The sequence below is a fragment of the Pezoporus flaviventris genome, unplaced genomic scaffold, assembly GCF_033815535.1.
Source record: "Pezoporus flaviventris isolate CSIRO_AGI_PZ_B2104156 unplaced genomic scaffold, CSIRO_AGI_Pfla_v1 ptg000023l, whole genome shotgun sequence".
Lineage (NCBI taxonomy): Eukaryota > Metazoa > Chordata > Aves > Psittaciformes > Psittacidae > Pezoporus > Pezoporus flaviventris.
The window spans coordinates 11,048,749-11,064,341 of record NW_026892571.1 but is presented as its reverse complement, the minus strand read 5'-3'; the positions used below and the strand labels follow the sequence as shown (position 1 = coordinate 11,064,341).

Sequence of the window (15,593 nt, the reverse complement as noted above, 5' to 3'; positions counted from 1 at the left end):
TTAGGTCACAGCTCAGAGCATGACCCCAGGAAGGGACATTACCTTTACCACAGCTTCACTCCCTGAGAGCAGGGTCCCTTATGTGTCTGTTCCTCTAACACCACGGTGGGCCTGGAGGGTCCCAGCATGCATAGATGGGTGGCCCAGAGCTGGCAGAACCACACTGGGGCTCAGATCAACCCTTTGGCCCCAGCAGCAGATACCTTCCAGCAGGTACCTGCTGTGGCAGTGGCTGCGTCGCACTGTAGCAGTCTGGAGAGGAGACCACGATCAGCTCTCCGGAGCTGGCAGCATGTGTGAGACGAGGCAGGAGGAAGAGGGCTCCAGCTGACAGGGAAGCAAGGATGAGGCAGTGACGCTCTGCTGCCAGGATGCAATGGTAGACGCTTTGGCACAGCAGTTTCCTGTGCCTCGGGGCTGAGCAACGGACTCCGCTGGAGCCAGGGACACCTCAGCACAGCCAGAAAGGTCCAGGAAAGATGCTTTAGACACCTCAAGGCACAGAAGGCCTCTGCCCAGGATTCCCTGGTAACAAAGGTGGCACCATCACTCCCCGCATAGGAGGACATTTGTGCCTGTGACAGTGTGGGGGCACTGCAGACCCCCACCTATAGGTTAAAAACTGGCATATGTAGATTAAAAACTGTGATATGTACAGACCAACATACATAAATATACACCAAATCTGCAGCGCCGCTCCGGCACCATGGAATGTATGAGCAGAGCTGCTCCAGCCTGGCCTCAGCAAAATCCCTCCCTCCCACCCTGGGTCCAGGAGGGCAGTGGCAGCAGCACAATCCTAAGTGGCAGATTCAGAAGCATCCAGGTCTGCCTCTGGGATGAGGGTTTGCCCACAGGCAGAGGCACCTCAGCCTGAGCTGTGTGCTGCTGCCAGCCTTGGAGCATCCAGTCTTCAAATGCAGGTGTACAGAGCTGTAAACGAATCCACCTTGTGGGGCCGCTGCTACCTTGTCCTTCAGGTTGGGCTGTTCTGCTGGGCAGAGGCAGAGGGGTCCCAGGGGCTGAAGAACAAGCTGTGCTCTACAGCCGGGTGGGCTCTTCCTCACTGTCGCTGCAGTTCCCACAACAGTCCTGAAGTCAGAAGGGCAAGGAGAGGGAGGAGGGAAGAGAGGAGCACAGCAAGCAGAGGGTGAGCATGGTCACACAACCCAGCCTACAGCTGCCCTCTGGCGAGGAAGGGGCAGGTCCCCCTGATCTGCTCATGGGAGAGCTACATGGAAGCAAGGAGCTGGAGGGGAGCCCCCATTTGCAGAGGAACAGTCAAGCTGCATGTGGGGGTTCAGCTCCTGGCAGACAGACTGGTGAGCACGCAGCTGACTAGCTCAGAAGCTGGGAGGAAAATGGGCTCCGTGGACTAGAGCACCCAGCAATACAGCTTAGTGCCAGCACAGACGATTGGCCCTGCTCAGGGCTCAGCCAGCCGCAGAAGCAGCTCAAGTCCTTTTTGCTGGAATAGGAGTCTGAGAACAGGGCAATGTCAAACCTTCACGGTTTCTTAACCCTTCTGCGTCTCCCAGACATCCAAAGAGAGGAGTGAAGGAAACTTCAAACTGCCCCCTGGGAGCAGAGCTCCCAGCAGTGGCTATGCAAGGGCAGCTTTGGCTCAAGCTGAGGGCAAGGCCTCCCCCATGAAGGAAAGCAGGGAAGCGGGATTAGTGGCTATGGGGCAGTTAGAACAACAAGCCGCTTGTGCTCTGCTGGGGGAAGGGGATAGGCACTGAAGGACAACACTCCTCTTTCCCAGATCTTGCCATGTCCACGGGCCACCAGGTATTTCCCTGAGCAGAGCAGCCAGGAGAGACTGCTCACCTCTGGAAAGAGAAAACACGTGGCAAATCACAGCCCAACCCCTGCTACAGGCGGCTGCCCATCTTCCAGCAGGTCCTGCCTGCCTCGGAAAGGCTGGGTATCCCAGCCCAGAGCTGGCTCTGGCTAGGGCAGCCCACTGAACAGTGAAGCACAACTCAGAGCTTGGCAGGGATGCAGGAGTCAGCACCAGATGGCTGAGAGTGGGTCCAGAGCCAACCACGCTTGAGTCCCACAGCTGCAAGCAGCTGTTGAGAGGCAGCAGCCCAGACTTTGCCAGTCCTAGAAAGAAGGCAAAGGCTGTTCTGGGCAGAGGAGACAGGCAGGCAAGCAAGCCTACAGCAGCTGCAAGATGTTTCCATTCTCCTCATCCCTCGAAAGAGCTGCTCTTTCTGCCTGGCTCACGGTCTGGCAGAATTGCTCTGGAGAGCCCAGACAGCCCATTCCAAAAGCAAGGTCTTCTTCAGGGATGTTTTATGCACATAGGAAGGGAGAAGACTTGCTATTCTAGTGCTTTCAACATCCCTCTGCCTGAGTGACTCCAGCACGTTTAACCAGGACATGCCACTCCAGTTCCCTAGACTGCCCCAGCATGAAGAGTGCACTCCCTGAAGCTCTGCACAGGTGCCTGAGAGCCCTGGGGCCTGGTCACCCACTGACTGCCTGCTGCCCTCGTGCCCACCTCCCTAGCATATCTACTTGGCACAGGCAGGAGCAGGCTCATTGCTGCTAGAGGACTTGCTGAGGAGGAAGCACAGGGATTCTTACCTGTCTGCTGAATAAGCGCTGGAGTAACCCTTTTTTGGGCTGTGGAGAAGGCTGCCCTTTCCAGTCCAGATCTGGAGGCACTGTCCCATCTGTGCTAAAGACATTTAGCTCTTTAAAACACTCCGTCTCGATCATCTGGAAGAGGGCAAAGAGAACTATAGCAATCTGTCACTGAGAGCTCAGTGAGCAGCAAAGCAGACACAAACCCTGCAAGACACTGCACTCTGCCATGGTGGGCACAAGCAGGAGCAAAGATCGGCCCTGCAAACCTACCTCATTCTGCCATGGAATGGGCACGCTTCCTGTGGCAAACTTCTGGTAGAAGTCATTGTCTGTGGGCTCCAGCTCCACCCCTTTCACCGTGGAGAACTGCTCAATGTCCAGAACATCCTTGCAGTAGATGGCCTGAGGCTAAACAGCACAAAGATTGCTCTAATGCCAGGATCCAGCGATGATGCCACCACCACAAACAACTGTGGCTCATGGTCAAGCCCACGCCCCCTCTCCCTGCAGCCCAAAGCTTGCTTGACTGCTGTTCTTGCAGGCTCCAAGAAACAAAAGGAAAGGGGATGTGCCCCATCTCCTCAATTAAACCACACCAGGGCTCTTGCTTCCCAGTGACTGAAGAGGTCAGGATACACAGGCACTTACATCTGGCTTGAAGGGGGGGTCCAGCATGCCTGCTTCCAGCCTATTGAAGTTGAGGTGTTTGAAGAGAGGATGCTCCTTCACTTCCTTGGCCCCAGCTCCTCGGCACCCCAGGCGCTCCAGAGGATCTTTGCACAGCAGCTGCAACACAAAGGGTATCGGTGCCCTGGACAGAAGATGTTTTGGGCAGGAACAGCCCTGAGTTCAGCTGGGCTCCTGCAGTGTGTCTCTAGGGACAACATGGGCCCACCAGGTAACTGCAAGAGTGAGGAACTGAAGCACTCTGGACCCTTCTCTACTGCCTTATCAGAGACAAGGGAATCTGGCTCCACCACACCTCTACAGGGCACAGCCTCCGTGTTCTCCAGCTACGTGCAAAGGAGCAAAGGGTCAGGGATACCCACTCGTACCATGGTGCAGAGGGAGCGGGCACAGGGCGAGAACTTCTCTGAGTACTCCTCCTGCACTTCCTTCACCAACCGCTCCACCTCCTCCCGCTTGATCTTCTTCTTGCGCTGCTGGAAGGGGGACTGTCCCTCGATCATCTCGTACACCAGGCAGCCCAGAGCCCACCAGTCTGGGCTGAATGTGTAGCGCTCATTCTTCACCACCTCTGGAGCTACAAGGGGTGAGGGACGTGTGAGGGCAGGGGAAGCACGGGTGCAGACCACTTTTTGATAACACTAGGGCCACTTACCCATGTAGCCAACTGTCCCTACCCGGCCCTTGATTGTTTGGCCCTCTGGCACATGCACAGCCAGCCCCAGGTCTGAGATACGGATGTGACCTGCACAGAGGAGGGGCCAAGTTAACAGGACAAAGTCAAGGGGCAGTGTTTGAAGCTGCCAAGAACACAGAGAAACTCTGGTACAAGCAGATGAAAAGGACTCGGGTCCAGAGCTTTTCTTGAACCTGCACTCACCGTGGTCATCCAGCAGTATGTTCTCCGGCTTCAGGTCCCTAGGAAGGAAGGGGCTTGATTAGCAAGAAGCCTGCTGTCAAAGCAAAAGACACAAGCAATAGCATCATCTCAAGAAGTCACAGGTAAGCAGCGGAGGGATGCAGTGCCCCTCCCTCAGGCACACAGATAACGTTCCTCTCACCCTCTGCCCCATAGCTAGCCCAGCAAGCTCTCCCCTCGTGGGCACAGAGAGGCAGGCCAGGACAACATTGAGTCCTCCACAAGGAAGCAGTGAGCATGTGGGCAATTCCCTTTTTGCAGGTGTAGGACTCACTATGGGGCAGCCTACACAAGAGAAAAGGAGCAGCAGCTTCTTCTGCTTGTCCTGCCCCAAGGCAAGGCACAGGGTAGGACTAGAAGGGACTTTCCAGCCTGTGTTTAGCCATGCTGTCCCTAAGGGGATCACACAACCTGGTCAGTACAGTCATTACAGCTTGTTCTCCATTCTGCCCATATCAGGGCAGCCTACCCTCCTTTGTTCTAGAGTCAATACTGCCCAGCAGTTAAGCACCCAAGTGCCTGCCCTGAGGCATTCACAAAACGATCACATCCTGTTCTTGGCGATCATTTACCAGCATGAGGAAGCCAAGCTAAGCTCCCCCTCTCCTCCCATGAGATCAGCTTTCTGTTCCTGATCCTTTCTCACTCAGTTCTGTACTGCTTTCAAGCATGAGCTTATTTTCTTGAGCAGACAGACCCAGCTGGCCTACTAAGAGCAGCTTCTTGCTTCTGCAGCCCATACAAGGTCTCCCAGCAGGGACCAGGCAGTGCTCACCTGTACACTATCCTCTCCTGGTGCAAGTCCTCGAGGCCACAGCAGATTTCAGCAGCATAGAAAGCTGCCCGGGGCTCCTCGAAGCCAGCCTCTCCCATGTGGTAGATATGGAACTTGAGGTCCCCTCCATTCATGAGGGTCAGCACTAGGCAGAGAGCATCTTTAGTTTCATATGCATAGGCTAAGCTCACCTGCAATTCAGGGCAGAAAGGCTGTTAGAAGACACAGCTGGAAGAGGGAGGTGCCCACACTCTGATGGGCACTTTGTCACACCCAAGCAGCCACTCCTGGGCAGCAGGACTGGGCCTTTGCCAGCAGAGGAAGCAGAGGGGAAACTGTGCAAACCCATCAGTCCCAGCACAGCCCCAGCTTTCCTCAGACAAGGAGGACGCTGTTTCCTTGATGCAGAACTACTCCCCTCCATGGCTAGCAGCACCCAACAGCAACCCTGGGGCAGCATCTGGTGAATCCTCCACAGTGGGAGGTTTCAGGTTGTCCACACCTCAGTGCAGACAGGGAGAGCTCCCTACAGTTCAGGAATAGGCTTCTGCCCACTTGGGTGTCTGTAGAGACAAATCTCACTGTTTTCTTGTGCCCCAGAAGCTAAAAACGTGCCTGTGAGACCAGACGGGTGTTTGGCCTGACTTTGGTGGCATTTACAGGCAGTAGGAGGTCCTGCCAGACCACAGCCTTGTGAGAGATCTGCAGCCACCAGGACCCTAACCCGAGGGCAGGGTCTGCTTCTGTCTCTCCCCACCAGGTGAGGAGCACAGAGGTGCCAGCCCAGCTGGTTGGAGGAAGCATCAACTACTGCAGCAAAGTGAGAGCAATTCCTATGTACTTACTACAAACCTACTGTTCACTTTTTCCAGGATCTGTTTCTCATTCAGGGCCATGGCCTCTCCCTTCCGCTTTTTGATCCGTTTCTTCTCCAGCTTCTTGCAGGCATACATCTTCCCTGTGGCACGCACTTGGCAGGCACAAACCTGGAGGGAGGACAAGGCTCAGCACCCTTCCACGGCTGTTTCCAGGGTGGGGGTCTACGCTCTGCTCTTAGGAGGAAGCACAGGAAGGCAAAAATGTCCCTGTCCCCACCTCCGTCTGAGGTTAGCAAGAAGCCTGTTGTCAAAGCAAGGACACAGGGAGCAGTGATGTCTCTGGATGTCACAGATAAGCAGCACAGGGCTGTGATGCCCCTGCCACCTGCAGTAACACCATGACTGGTGCCTGGGAGGACAGGCAGCCATTCCAGAAACAGAAGCCTGACAGTGGCAGTTTTTGATGTCCAGCACACAGCAATGCCCAGCACCCTAACCCACCACTCAACCAGCCAGCAGAACCTGCCTCCAGGTGAAGAGAAGCTTGTGGCTGCCTGGTACCCCAAAAGTAGAGGAAATGGTGGTCACTCACCTCCCCAAAACCACCCTTGCCCAGCACACGGTATTGGCGGAAAGTGTTTTTGGTCACTGGCTGCCTGTGAAGTAAAGAAAACTGGAGTGAAATGGGAGCAGGAAGGGAGCAGGAGCTGAAGCCCAAACCACCTCCATGCCCTGACCTGAGAGACTGTAGCTCACCCCAAAACCCCTGCTCAAGCAGACCTTGCTTCCTTGCAAGGCAAGCAAAGATGGGGCTGCTGATGGTGCCAGGGCCCTCAAGAAGAGCAAGAGCAGACAAAGGCCAGGCCCTTGGCTCCTGCCAGAACCCAGCACAGGAATGACCCCAAGGGACCCCTCAGGCAGCCTATGCAAGGAGGGTGCATGTCTCCCAGGGATGCCGGGAAGCATTACCGTTCCAGCCATTTCCACTGCAGGAAGCGACTGAAGTACAAGCTGTCGAGGTAGTCAGCAAAGGGGGCCACACTCAGGTAGTCGTGGATAAGCCTAGGAGAGAGCAGAGCCAGCAAGTTCCTAAGGGCTGATCACAGCGGTCCAAGCAAAGAGGAGGTGAGCAGCCCTGAGGGCACATTTACTTTGCCATCCCCTCACCCAGCCTCATGCTGAATCACCCACGTAGCCCTCGCCCAGAAAGCCCCCTCCATGCTGACCCTGATGCAAAAGGAAGGTGTGTTGGAGGTACCGCTGTGACAAACAAACACCCTGGGACAGGGCTGGCACTGCTAATTGTGGCCTATCAGCACCAGCCTGGGCTGTGGGACAAAGCAGGATGACAGGACTCTGCAGTTGCCCCTTTGCTCGCAGGGCAAATGCACACAAGGCTATAATCAGCTGCCGAAATCTGCTGGTAACATTCAGCACCAGGTGCTGAGTTCACTTTCAGATTAATATCCAGCACAAAAGGCCACAGGGGATCTGGCCTGGGAGAGCTAACTGCCTTGGAGACCAGTGCCAGGGCTGCCCAGTGGAGTAAAGAGCCTTAGACACAGTGTCTAGACTGGAGACATGCATCAAGGAGAAGCGGATGGGCTCTTCCCCTTTCAGAGCTTGCCAAGAGCAGGCAGGGCCCAGCCCGGAGGCTCTGCATTCAGACAGTGACACTAGTTACCACACACAGAGCTAACGCTCCCCAGAAGACTGCAGCAAATCCATTGCCACAGCCCTGCACTCAATTGGGCAACGTGCTGCAGCTACTGTTCAGGGAGGGGTGGAAGCTCTAAGCCCGGTTTGCCCAACAGCTTCCGCTTCACACCCGGAGCCAGGGCCTCAGCCGCTGCCTCTGCAATAGGAACAGAAGTGACCTTAGATCCCTGCGGCAACAGCCAGCATCACCTAACCACAACAGCCACATCTGCAGCCAGCAGAAGAGGACAGCTGGCACTGGGGCTGTCAGCTCTGCTCTACAGGTGCCTGAGAGATCCTGGCACAAGACAGCATGGCCAGATGCTGAGGCTCATTGAAACAGCACCTTCCCAAGTGGCAACTCAGACCCATGGCAGACTGAGAGGAGTGACAGGTTTCTGCAGCAGCTTGGGGCTCCCAGAGCTCACAGGAGCTCCCTGCACTTGCTTTCCTGTAGCTGTGCTAACCCAAGACTTCCCAGGCTCCAGCCTTAGCACCAGCCCTCACTCTCCTGGAGGAAAGGACCAAAAGGGATGAGGTGAATTAGCTGCAGCGCCCACCCCATACAATGGTGCAACCTGCAGGTAAGCCCCAGCTCTCCAACTTACTTAGTGGATTCCTTGAAGAGCTCCTTGGAAGGCTCCTGCTCCAGCCTCTCAGAACAGGCATCCACCAGCTGCGACGGAACTTCAGGCACATGGTCCTCACTCTGGGGACAAAGGGATGGAGTCAGACATAGGGAGCGGAGCCCAAGGGTCCTGCCAGGAAGGAGAAGCCCACAGTGGCTTTAGGGCCACTGCCAAAAGCAGCATGGTTGTTTGTGAGGTGGTAGGGTGGCTCTGTACTCTGTCCTCACTGTCCTGCCCAGCATGTTCGCTGTGGCAGGACATGGGTAATGACAGCTGTCAGCTGCTCTACCACTGCAGGCAGCGAACACAACCTCTTACTCACATTTGGCTTCAAGTACTTTTCAATCAGGCGCTGCCCACATTCCTTCCGCTTCTCATCTGGAGCCACTTCGTACCCTGCCTGCACAGAGCAAACAGCGTGAGGAGCAGGTCCAGCCACGAGCCACAGCAACCAGGCAACAGATGCAGAGCAGCAACACCCTCTGCCCAACATTTCCCTTGCTTTCCTGGAAAACCAGATCTCCGGCAAGCAGCTCCCTAAGCAAAGGACTAACAACAGCTCACGGGTTTTTCCTCCAGGAAAACCCTACATGCCCAGGAGTACCTGCAACTGTCAGAGTACTCAAAGCCAACCAGTCCATGCCCAAGGCACCAAGAACATCCCTGCCTCCCTTAGCAAAGCCTGACAAGCTCTGCTCTTACCACGGCATCCAGGAACTTGACGCAGCGCGACAGCTCAGGCCGTGTCTCACAGAACTGCCGAAAGAGCATGTGCCCGATGGGCTGCTTCTCACACAGGCTGTGGTAGTCCCGCTCTGCAAACATGGAGAAGACCACTCACTGCCAGCCCCCAGAGGAGCAGCCACAGCACACTGCCCAGCCCCAGGCAGCAGTGGAGGGGCTTGTGATCCATCAGCCCAAGGCTCCCAGGAGAGTGATGGGGACGAGAGCTTTTATGTTCCTATATGAATATCTTCTTCCCCAGAAGATGTTTGACCTCCTGTTCTGTACAGCCTGGCCTAGCTTGAAACCTAGCAAGAGACCTTTTGTGTCTCCTGCTTGCCTGGAGACTCTCTTCTCAATCCTTTCTACACAATCAACTGACTACTCCAGAGACACAACTTTCCTTGGAACACACCAAACTTATTTTGAGGCAGATCTTCCAGGCCAAGAGTTGCTCTGATGACTCTTGCAAACCACTTGTATTCCCAAAGGCCCTGCTGGAAGCAGCAGCATGAAAATGGGAGGCATCATTTCCACAGATGTCCTGTTAATGCTGCACACAGCAATCGGACCACCCCACTCCATGGGACAGCCACGTGGTTGTACATCAACTTCTATTGCCCTCTTAAACTCAGCTTCCCTGCTAATTCCTCCTACCCCTCTCTGAAGTCTGGCAGCCCAGGCACAAACCCTTTTGACTATCAAAAGCACTTCCACTTCTCCACGTTTTTCCCCTCCCCTTCCACTCATAAGGCGTCTGATCGTGTGCCAGAACAGATTTCTGTAACAGCCTCTGCCACCAAGGGCTGCCTGGGGTGCAGATGTGCAGCCATCCATCAGGGCAGGGATCTGTCAGCACTCTCTGGCGCTGGGCACCGCCGGCCTTCCCGAGCCAGTGCAGCAGTTTATCCCGAGGAAGCTGCAGCTTCCTGAGGGTGCTGGAGAGCACAGCGCTGTGGTGGGGGAGGAGGCCGCCTCGCCAGCTCCGCAGCACTGGCCTGTTTCCTTGTGTCCGCAGGGGAAGGAGTTCCCTTCAGCTGGGGAGGACAAGAGTTTGCTGCCAGAGAGATCAGAAGCTTTTGGGTGTCCAGGCTCAAACAAGGTTGTTCCCTGTGGTCAGGGCACACAAAGCTTAATTCTGCAGTGGGCAACCAGCCCACCATGCCCACAGTCCTGCCAAGCCTTGCAATAGGAAAGAAATTTCCCTCACAGCCTGCTAGAAAGGGAAATAAAGCCACTCCATCCAAAGAGTGACCCAAGCACGAGGAACAGGGTCATCTCTCCCACAGGGAAATTAATTGAGGTGGCTGCAACCTAGGCCAGAAGCATTTCTCATGTGCCTTCCCAAGGGGAAGTGGATACATGGGTGAGGACAGCCAGCAGCTGGGAGAGATTTGCCTCCCAAAGCTTCACAAGGTCACCGTCTTGGACAGTAGGACAGCAGGGACAGACAGACAACTGGCACCCACCACTGGCAAGTGGGCAGCACAATGAAGTCCAGTGCTGTAAAATGTCATGACACCCACGGGAATGGTGGCTGCAGGCAGAAGATGGACATCAGCGGAGGAAAGCTCTGCTGCTCTGCTGAGGGCACACAAATCAAAGAAGCAGGCAGGTATTTGGATGGCCAAGATAGGAGCAGCAAGGAGAGCCCAGGTCAGAGCCGTGTTCATTCAGTGCTCACAACTTGCTCCAGAGGCAGTCTGCAGCAAAACCAAGGTGAGAGTCTCCATCTGACTACACCTGGCTGTAAAGCCAGCCCCAAGAGGTGATGCACAGCACGCACTGGGCTGTTGTGGGCTTGCGGGTTACAGTATGAATGTCCCACTCTCCAGCTGGCAGCTGAATCTGGAGTGACAAACAAGCTCTCCCCAGGAAGCAGAACATTCCCACCCTCTGTGCCCCAAAACGATGGCACATGATCTCAGGACCAAGCCTGCTGCACAAACAACATTAAAACCATGAAGAGTACAAAGTGCAGTATTAAAATGACAGGCCAAGCCCTGCCCACCTCTACAATTCTCATCCATACTGCACAGCAAGAACCCACTTTTGTCTGACAAAAGCTGCTGCATTAGTGTTAGAAGTCAAGGACTGTGGAGCAGGGCTGAATCCCAGCCTGGAAATCCAGAGGACATCAGCGGGACCTGTGTTATTTATGCAAAGGCACCCCAGGGTGCCACTGCAGAACTGCAACACCCAGCAGGTCTGTTTGCACAGAGAAGGTGGTGTATCCCTAGTGAAGCTCATCACAGACTACAAGGTGTGTTTGTACATCAACAGGCACTACCCAGCGAGCATTGTGCAGCTGTGATGTACCCACCCACCACTTCTTCCCTACACCTTCAGCTCCAAGTGATCGTGGCTGGGATTTGGCCAACATCTCTGACCCTCACAGGACTCGACTTCGGGCGCACGACACCCCACATATGGTCACCCACTGGCACCACTCCAGCCAGCCCCTGTGTCTCACCAAGGGTTTGTCGAAGGTCCTCGCAGAGGCTGATGTGGGGGAACTGCAGCATCTGGCGCCATTTCTTACTCTTCCCTTTCCTGTTTCCGCCACCACCTGCAGGACACACAGAATTGGTACCATGAGTTACGAAGCAAGGATGACCAGCTGCAGCCGAGCCTTGCCAGGAGCTGAGTGAGGAGACACCCTGTCTGTTTACACAAACAAGCCCAGGCAAGGAAAACAAGACTGAAGTGGTCATAGCAGCCTCCTGGCTGGTGGAACAAAGTGTTAGAGCCTCTGACTGCCAAAGGAAGCAGATGGACCAACCACTCTGGCTGCTGAACAAAGTCCCAGCCAAGAACATGAAAACTTTTCACCTGGACCTTTCAGTGGCTTGTATTTGTGATGGGAGAATCACAGCAGGGCCAGCAGCTCCGAAAGCCACAGGTCACTCTATGCACGCATAATAGTTCTTGGCTTGCAGGCCTGTCCTCAGGACCTCTGCATAACTGATCATCTCTTGAGGCCAAGCCTTGCTTTATGTGAAGCTCTTCCTGCTGTAGTAAAGATGTTCATGCCACCTACTCATTCCAGGCTGATTGCTTACTCCAGGGAGAGGCTCTAAGAGGGAGGACATGAAGCTGGGAGACAGGAATTCCTGCTCTAATCCTGGCTCCACAACTTACTGCATCGCCCGGGGCTCATCACTTCAGTTTCCCACCTGTGAAGTGGGGACACTCCCACCTTTCTACAGAGATAAGCCAGCCTCAGAAAAGGGAGATCAAGAGCCTGATATTATTCTAACTTCAGTTGCTGGGGTAAATGCCCAGTGCTGTAGGACAGGGTGGGAAAGCTTCTAGATAGACCAAAAAATTTACATCATAGCAAGCACTAGGTACTGAAATAGGATTGCTGGGATCAGCCAATCTCCAGGGACTGCTTTCCCCCTGTCCGGTGCCAACACACACACAGTCTCCTACCTCCCTTTGGAAATATGTTAAATCACCCTGCTTGAAAGAGTTAGGCCAAAGGCCTTCTGAAATCGGGGGGGGGCTGAACATCATTTATCAGCTCTTAGGAAACACTTTCATAACATTTTCCTCCACTGCGGATGCAATTCAGCCCCAGATAATAGACACAGTCCATGGGCACCCCAGCTCCCTGCACTGCAGGAGGCCTTGGCTGGACAGGCAGGTGGGATGGGGCCATCACACACAAGGTGTCCTTGTGCAGGGCCAACCTCAGGTCTGAGCCCCTGGCACGCTGTGGGTCACTGTGCTACATCTGCCCCACACCAGCAGCTGGGCTGCATGATTGTACAAACTCAGGAAGGAAGTGACTCAAGGGTAAACAGGGGTGGAAGGAACCAGCAGCACAGACACCTTGTCAGCCACAACTTGCAGCAATGAAACGGAGGGGGACAACTAAGGGAGGGCACAGGAGGAGAAGCCATCCTCACCCTGAGAGTCCTCAAGGAAAGGCAGAGCAATGACCCACAGCTCCTGTGGGATGTGGAGTGGCAGCTTGCATTTCCTTGAGTTGTTTGCTTTGAAAGGAGGCTCCAGCACCCTTCTGGCATGGTCCCTCCCAGCACCACAGCAAACAGTCCAGAAGGGAACTTGGCTCCTGCACACCAACCTCCCAGCACCTGCTATCTAGGGATGGGGCATGGGGGGGTCTGCCTCCACCAAGAGCTCACCACAAGGGAGCTTCAGGGCTTAGTGACATCTCAAAGCTGGCCTGTTGTCCCTCTGCAGGAGGCAAGCAGGCAAGGGGGACAATGGGGAAAGGATCCTTCACCTTCCCTAGGCAAAACCTTCCTAGAAGTGCTTGAACGAAACACAGACCATAGTCATCCTATGGCAGCAACCGAAGACAGCTTTCAGTATCCCTCAGCATGTCCAGAGTGATCTCAGCCCCACACTCCCACACCAGACCAGAAGGCTCCCAAGAAAGCTGAAAGAAAGCACCTAGTGGTGCCAGACCTGGCCAGCAAAGCAGCTCTGTCCAGTCCCACAGGCTGCCAGAGCTCACCCCAGTGAGCTGTGAGGTGGGAGAGCCACCATGGAGAGGCACCACAACCACCTGCAGCTCTCGCAGGCCAGGAACCAGCCAGTGTGAGTGTGCCAATGGATCGTATCTGCCTGCAAGCAAGCTGCCCAACTCCTGCCATGGGAGAGGCACTGGGAAGAGCTGCAGCAGCCGTCCTATGCCTCACTCTGCAGCAGTGACCAAGCTCTACTCTGCTGATGGAACAAGAGGAGCCAGTCTCCTGGTCACTCACTCCATGTGAAGCAGGGTCTTGCGTCTGGAATTTACAAATGCTGCTGTTTGGTTTTGAACCAAACCTTGCCATTATGAGCCATAATGTCATGGTCACTGAGCCTGGAGTACCTACAACTAAGCCTGATTTTCAAGCAGCTCAGAAATGTTTCTGCCCATGTAAATTTAATTTCGTTGTTCTTTGCTCCCACAAATCTAATCTCCAAAGCCCTCTAACTGGATTTCAGCAGGCCCCTCAGGCTCCAGAATGACTTGGTCTGGCCAGCTGCACACCAAGGGCCAGGAGGGACTGTGTTTCCTGGCCACTTTATGTGACCTAATGAACTCCCCGATACCTGGCTGCATCAGATGTTCTCTGCAAAGGACCAGACTCTTGTGTGACCCACTGCTCTCTTTAAGCCATCCTGAGGGTTCTCTGTACAGCTTCTCAGATGCTCACAGCAGCCCCGCTGATGGCAGGGGGCACTCCACACCCGTGCCCTGGAATGCAGCCGGGACCCCTGAATCAGCAGGAGGGCTGTGAACCCAAAGCTCGTGGCGCTGAACAGACCAGGGGCCGGGGCTGGTGTGAGGGTGGCGGTGGGGTGGGGCTCCCCACCGCAGTTTCGGGATCGGCCCTTGTGTGGGAAGCGGCACTCACCAGCCTGAAATCAACTTTCTTCTCCTAAGGCACCAAAACTGCGTTTCCCCTCTGCCAAGGGGCAGGAGCAGCCTCGGGAAGGGGGAATGCAGGAAACCGCCAGGACGGAGGGGCCCAGCGGGGCTGCAGCGCGGCCTCCCCAGGGGGAGGTCAGCACCCCTGGAGGAAACGCGGCTTGGGGCGCGGGGCCACCGCCGGCTGTCCGGAGCAGCGCCCAGCGCCGGGGCCCGTTCACAACCGAGAGCTTTAAGGCGGCCCGTGCCCGACCCGCGCCGTTACCTCCCCGCTTCCAGGAGCGCCGGGGGCAGCCAAGGCCGCGACCCCCGGCAGGGCCCGCCCGGGGCTAAGTCCCGGGACTAGAAGCGGCCGGAGCCTGCAGCTCGCCCGCCGCACACCGGGCAGCAGACGCCGCTCTAACAACCACACCGCTGGGCTCACGGCTCAGGCCAGCGGCCGGCATCTTCCGGGCGCCGCGCTCGCTCCGCGCACGGACTGCTCTGGGCCTGCTGCCCGCCCCGCGGCCCCACTGCCAAGTCCGAGCACCGGCGTCAGCCCGGTACAGCCGCTCACCTTCGCGGGCCTTCAGGAGGACGGTGTTGGCGACGATGTTCTCCAGCTCCATGGGCCCGGGGGCGCCACCGCCTCCCGCCCGGCTCCGCGCCGCTCCCGTCCGCTCGGCCCGCGCCCCACCGCCGCTCCCCCCGACACCGCCGCCGCCGCGCCACGCCCCGCCCACCACCGCCCGGCCAGCCAATGCCTGACCACGCTCCTCCCGCGCCGCGCTCCCATTGGTCCATCCCCCCAGGAAGCCCGGCCCCCTCGGCCTAGCCGCTGCCCTCCTGTTGGCTTCGGGGCGGGCGAAGGTCTGAGAGGGCGGGGCGGGGAGAGAGAAGCGCGCGTCATTAGGAAACCATTGGCGAGGCTCAGCCGGGAAGAGGGAGCGGGTGCTGATTGGTGAGGGACGTGTCACTCAGCCACCGCTCTGGGAACGGATTGGATAAGGCGCAACAGAGGAAGAGACCCTCCTCCTTCTGCATCTGATTGGGTGTGGAGCTGCCACTCTGCTGCAGCGTGGGCCGTGATAGGGGCGTTCCGTAAGGGGGTGGGGCCGAGCGGGGCTTTGTGCGGGAGCCGTGGGCTCGGTTCTACTTAGTCGGCGGTGCCGCGCTGGGGTTGGGGTTGCTGCGGTGTGAGGTGTCCCGTGTCCCGCGGTGCTGCTCACGGCGGTTGGGTGGCCCGCCTTCCCTTCTTTGTAGCCTGGCCCTGTGCTTGCGATGGCTTTAATAATAAAGTCTTCGAGCACCCGTGTCTCTGGTGTTGGCCGGTCCCTGTGCCATGGTGACACGAGCTGTGGTCTCCCTTTTTCAC

The 15,593-nt window shown here is 56.4% G+C and overlaps 1 protein-coding gene across 4 annotated transcripts; it reads right to left on the bottom strand.

Moving 5' to 3' along the window:
* Positions 1-344: 344 nt before the first annotated feature.
* GRK6 (G protein-coupled receptor kinase 6) lies at positions 345-14,940 on the bottom strand. Of its 4 annotated transcripts, none has more exons than XM_061456710.1 (16): positions 14,796-14,940; positions 11,321-11,416; positions 8,827-8,939; positions 8,447-8,524; positions 8,104-8,204; positions 6,767-6,859; positions 6,390-6,453; positions 5,825-5,965; positions 4,980-5,170; positions 4,166-4,203; positions 3,941-4,030; positions 3,654-3,862; positions 3,247-3,384; positions 2,869-3,006; positions 2,596-2,730; positions 345-1,832 (listed from the first exon to the last, which is right to left on the bottom strand). In XM_061456710.1, the coding sequence occupies exons 1-16, from the start codon at positions 14,845-14,847 to the stop codon at positions 1,827-1,829; spliced, it is 1,683 nt and encodes a 560-aa protein (XP_061312694.1). In that variant the 5' UTR covers positions 14,848-14,940; the 3' UTR covers positions 345-1,826. The 4 variants fall into 4 exon arrangements, with proteins under 4 accessions (XP_061312694.1, XP_061312693.1, XP_061312695.1 ...); XM_061456709.1 differs by having other exon boundaries at positions 345-1,092; XM_061456711.1 differs by lacking the exons at positions 8,827-8,939; positions 14,796-14,940 and having other exon boundaries at positions 345-1,092; positions 11,321-11,413.
* Between the last annotated feature and the right edge of the window lie 653 nt (positions 14,941-15,593).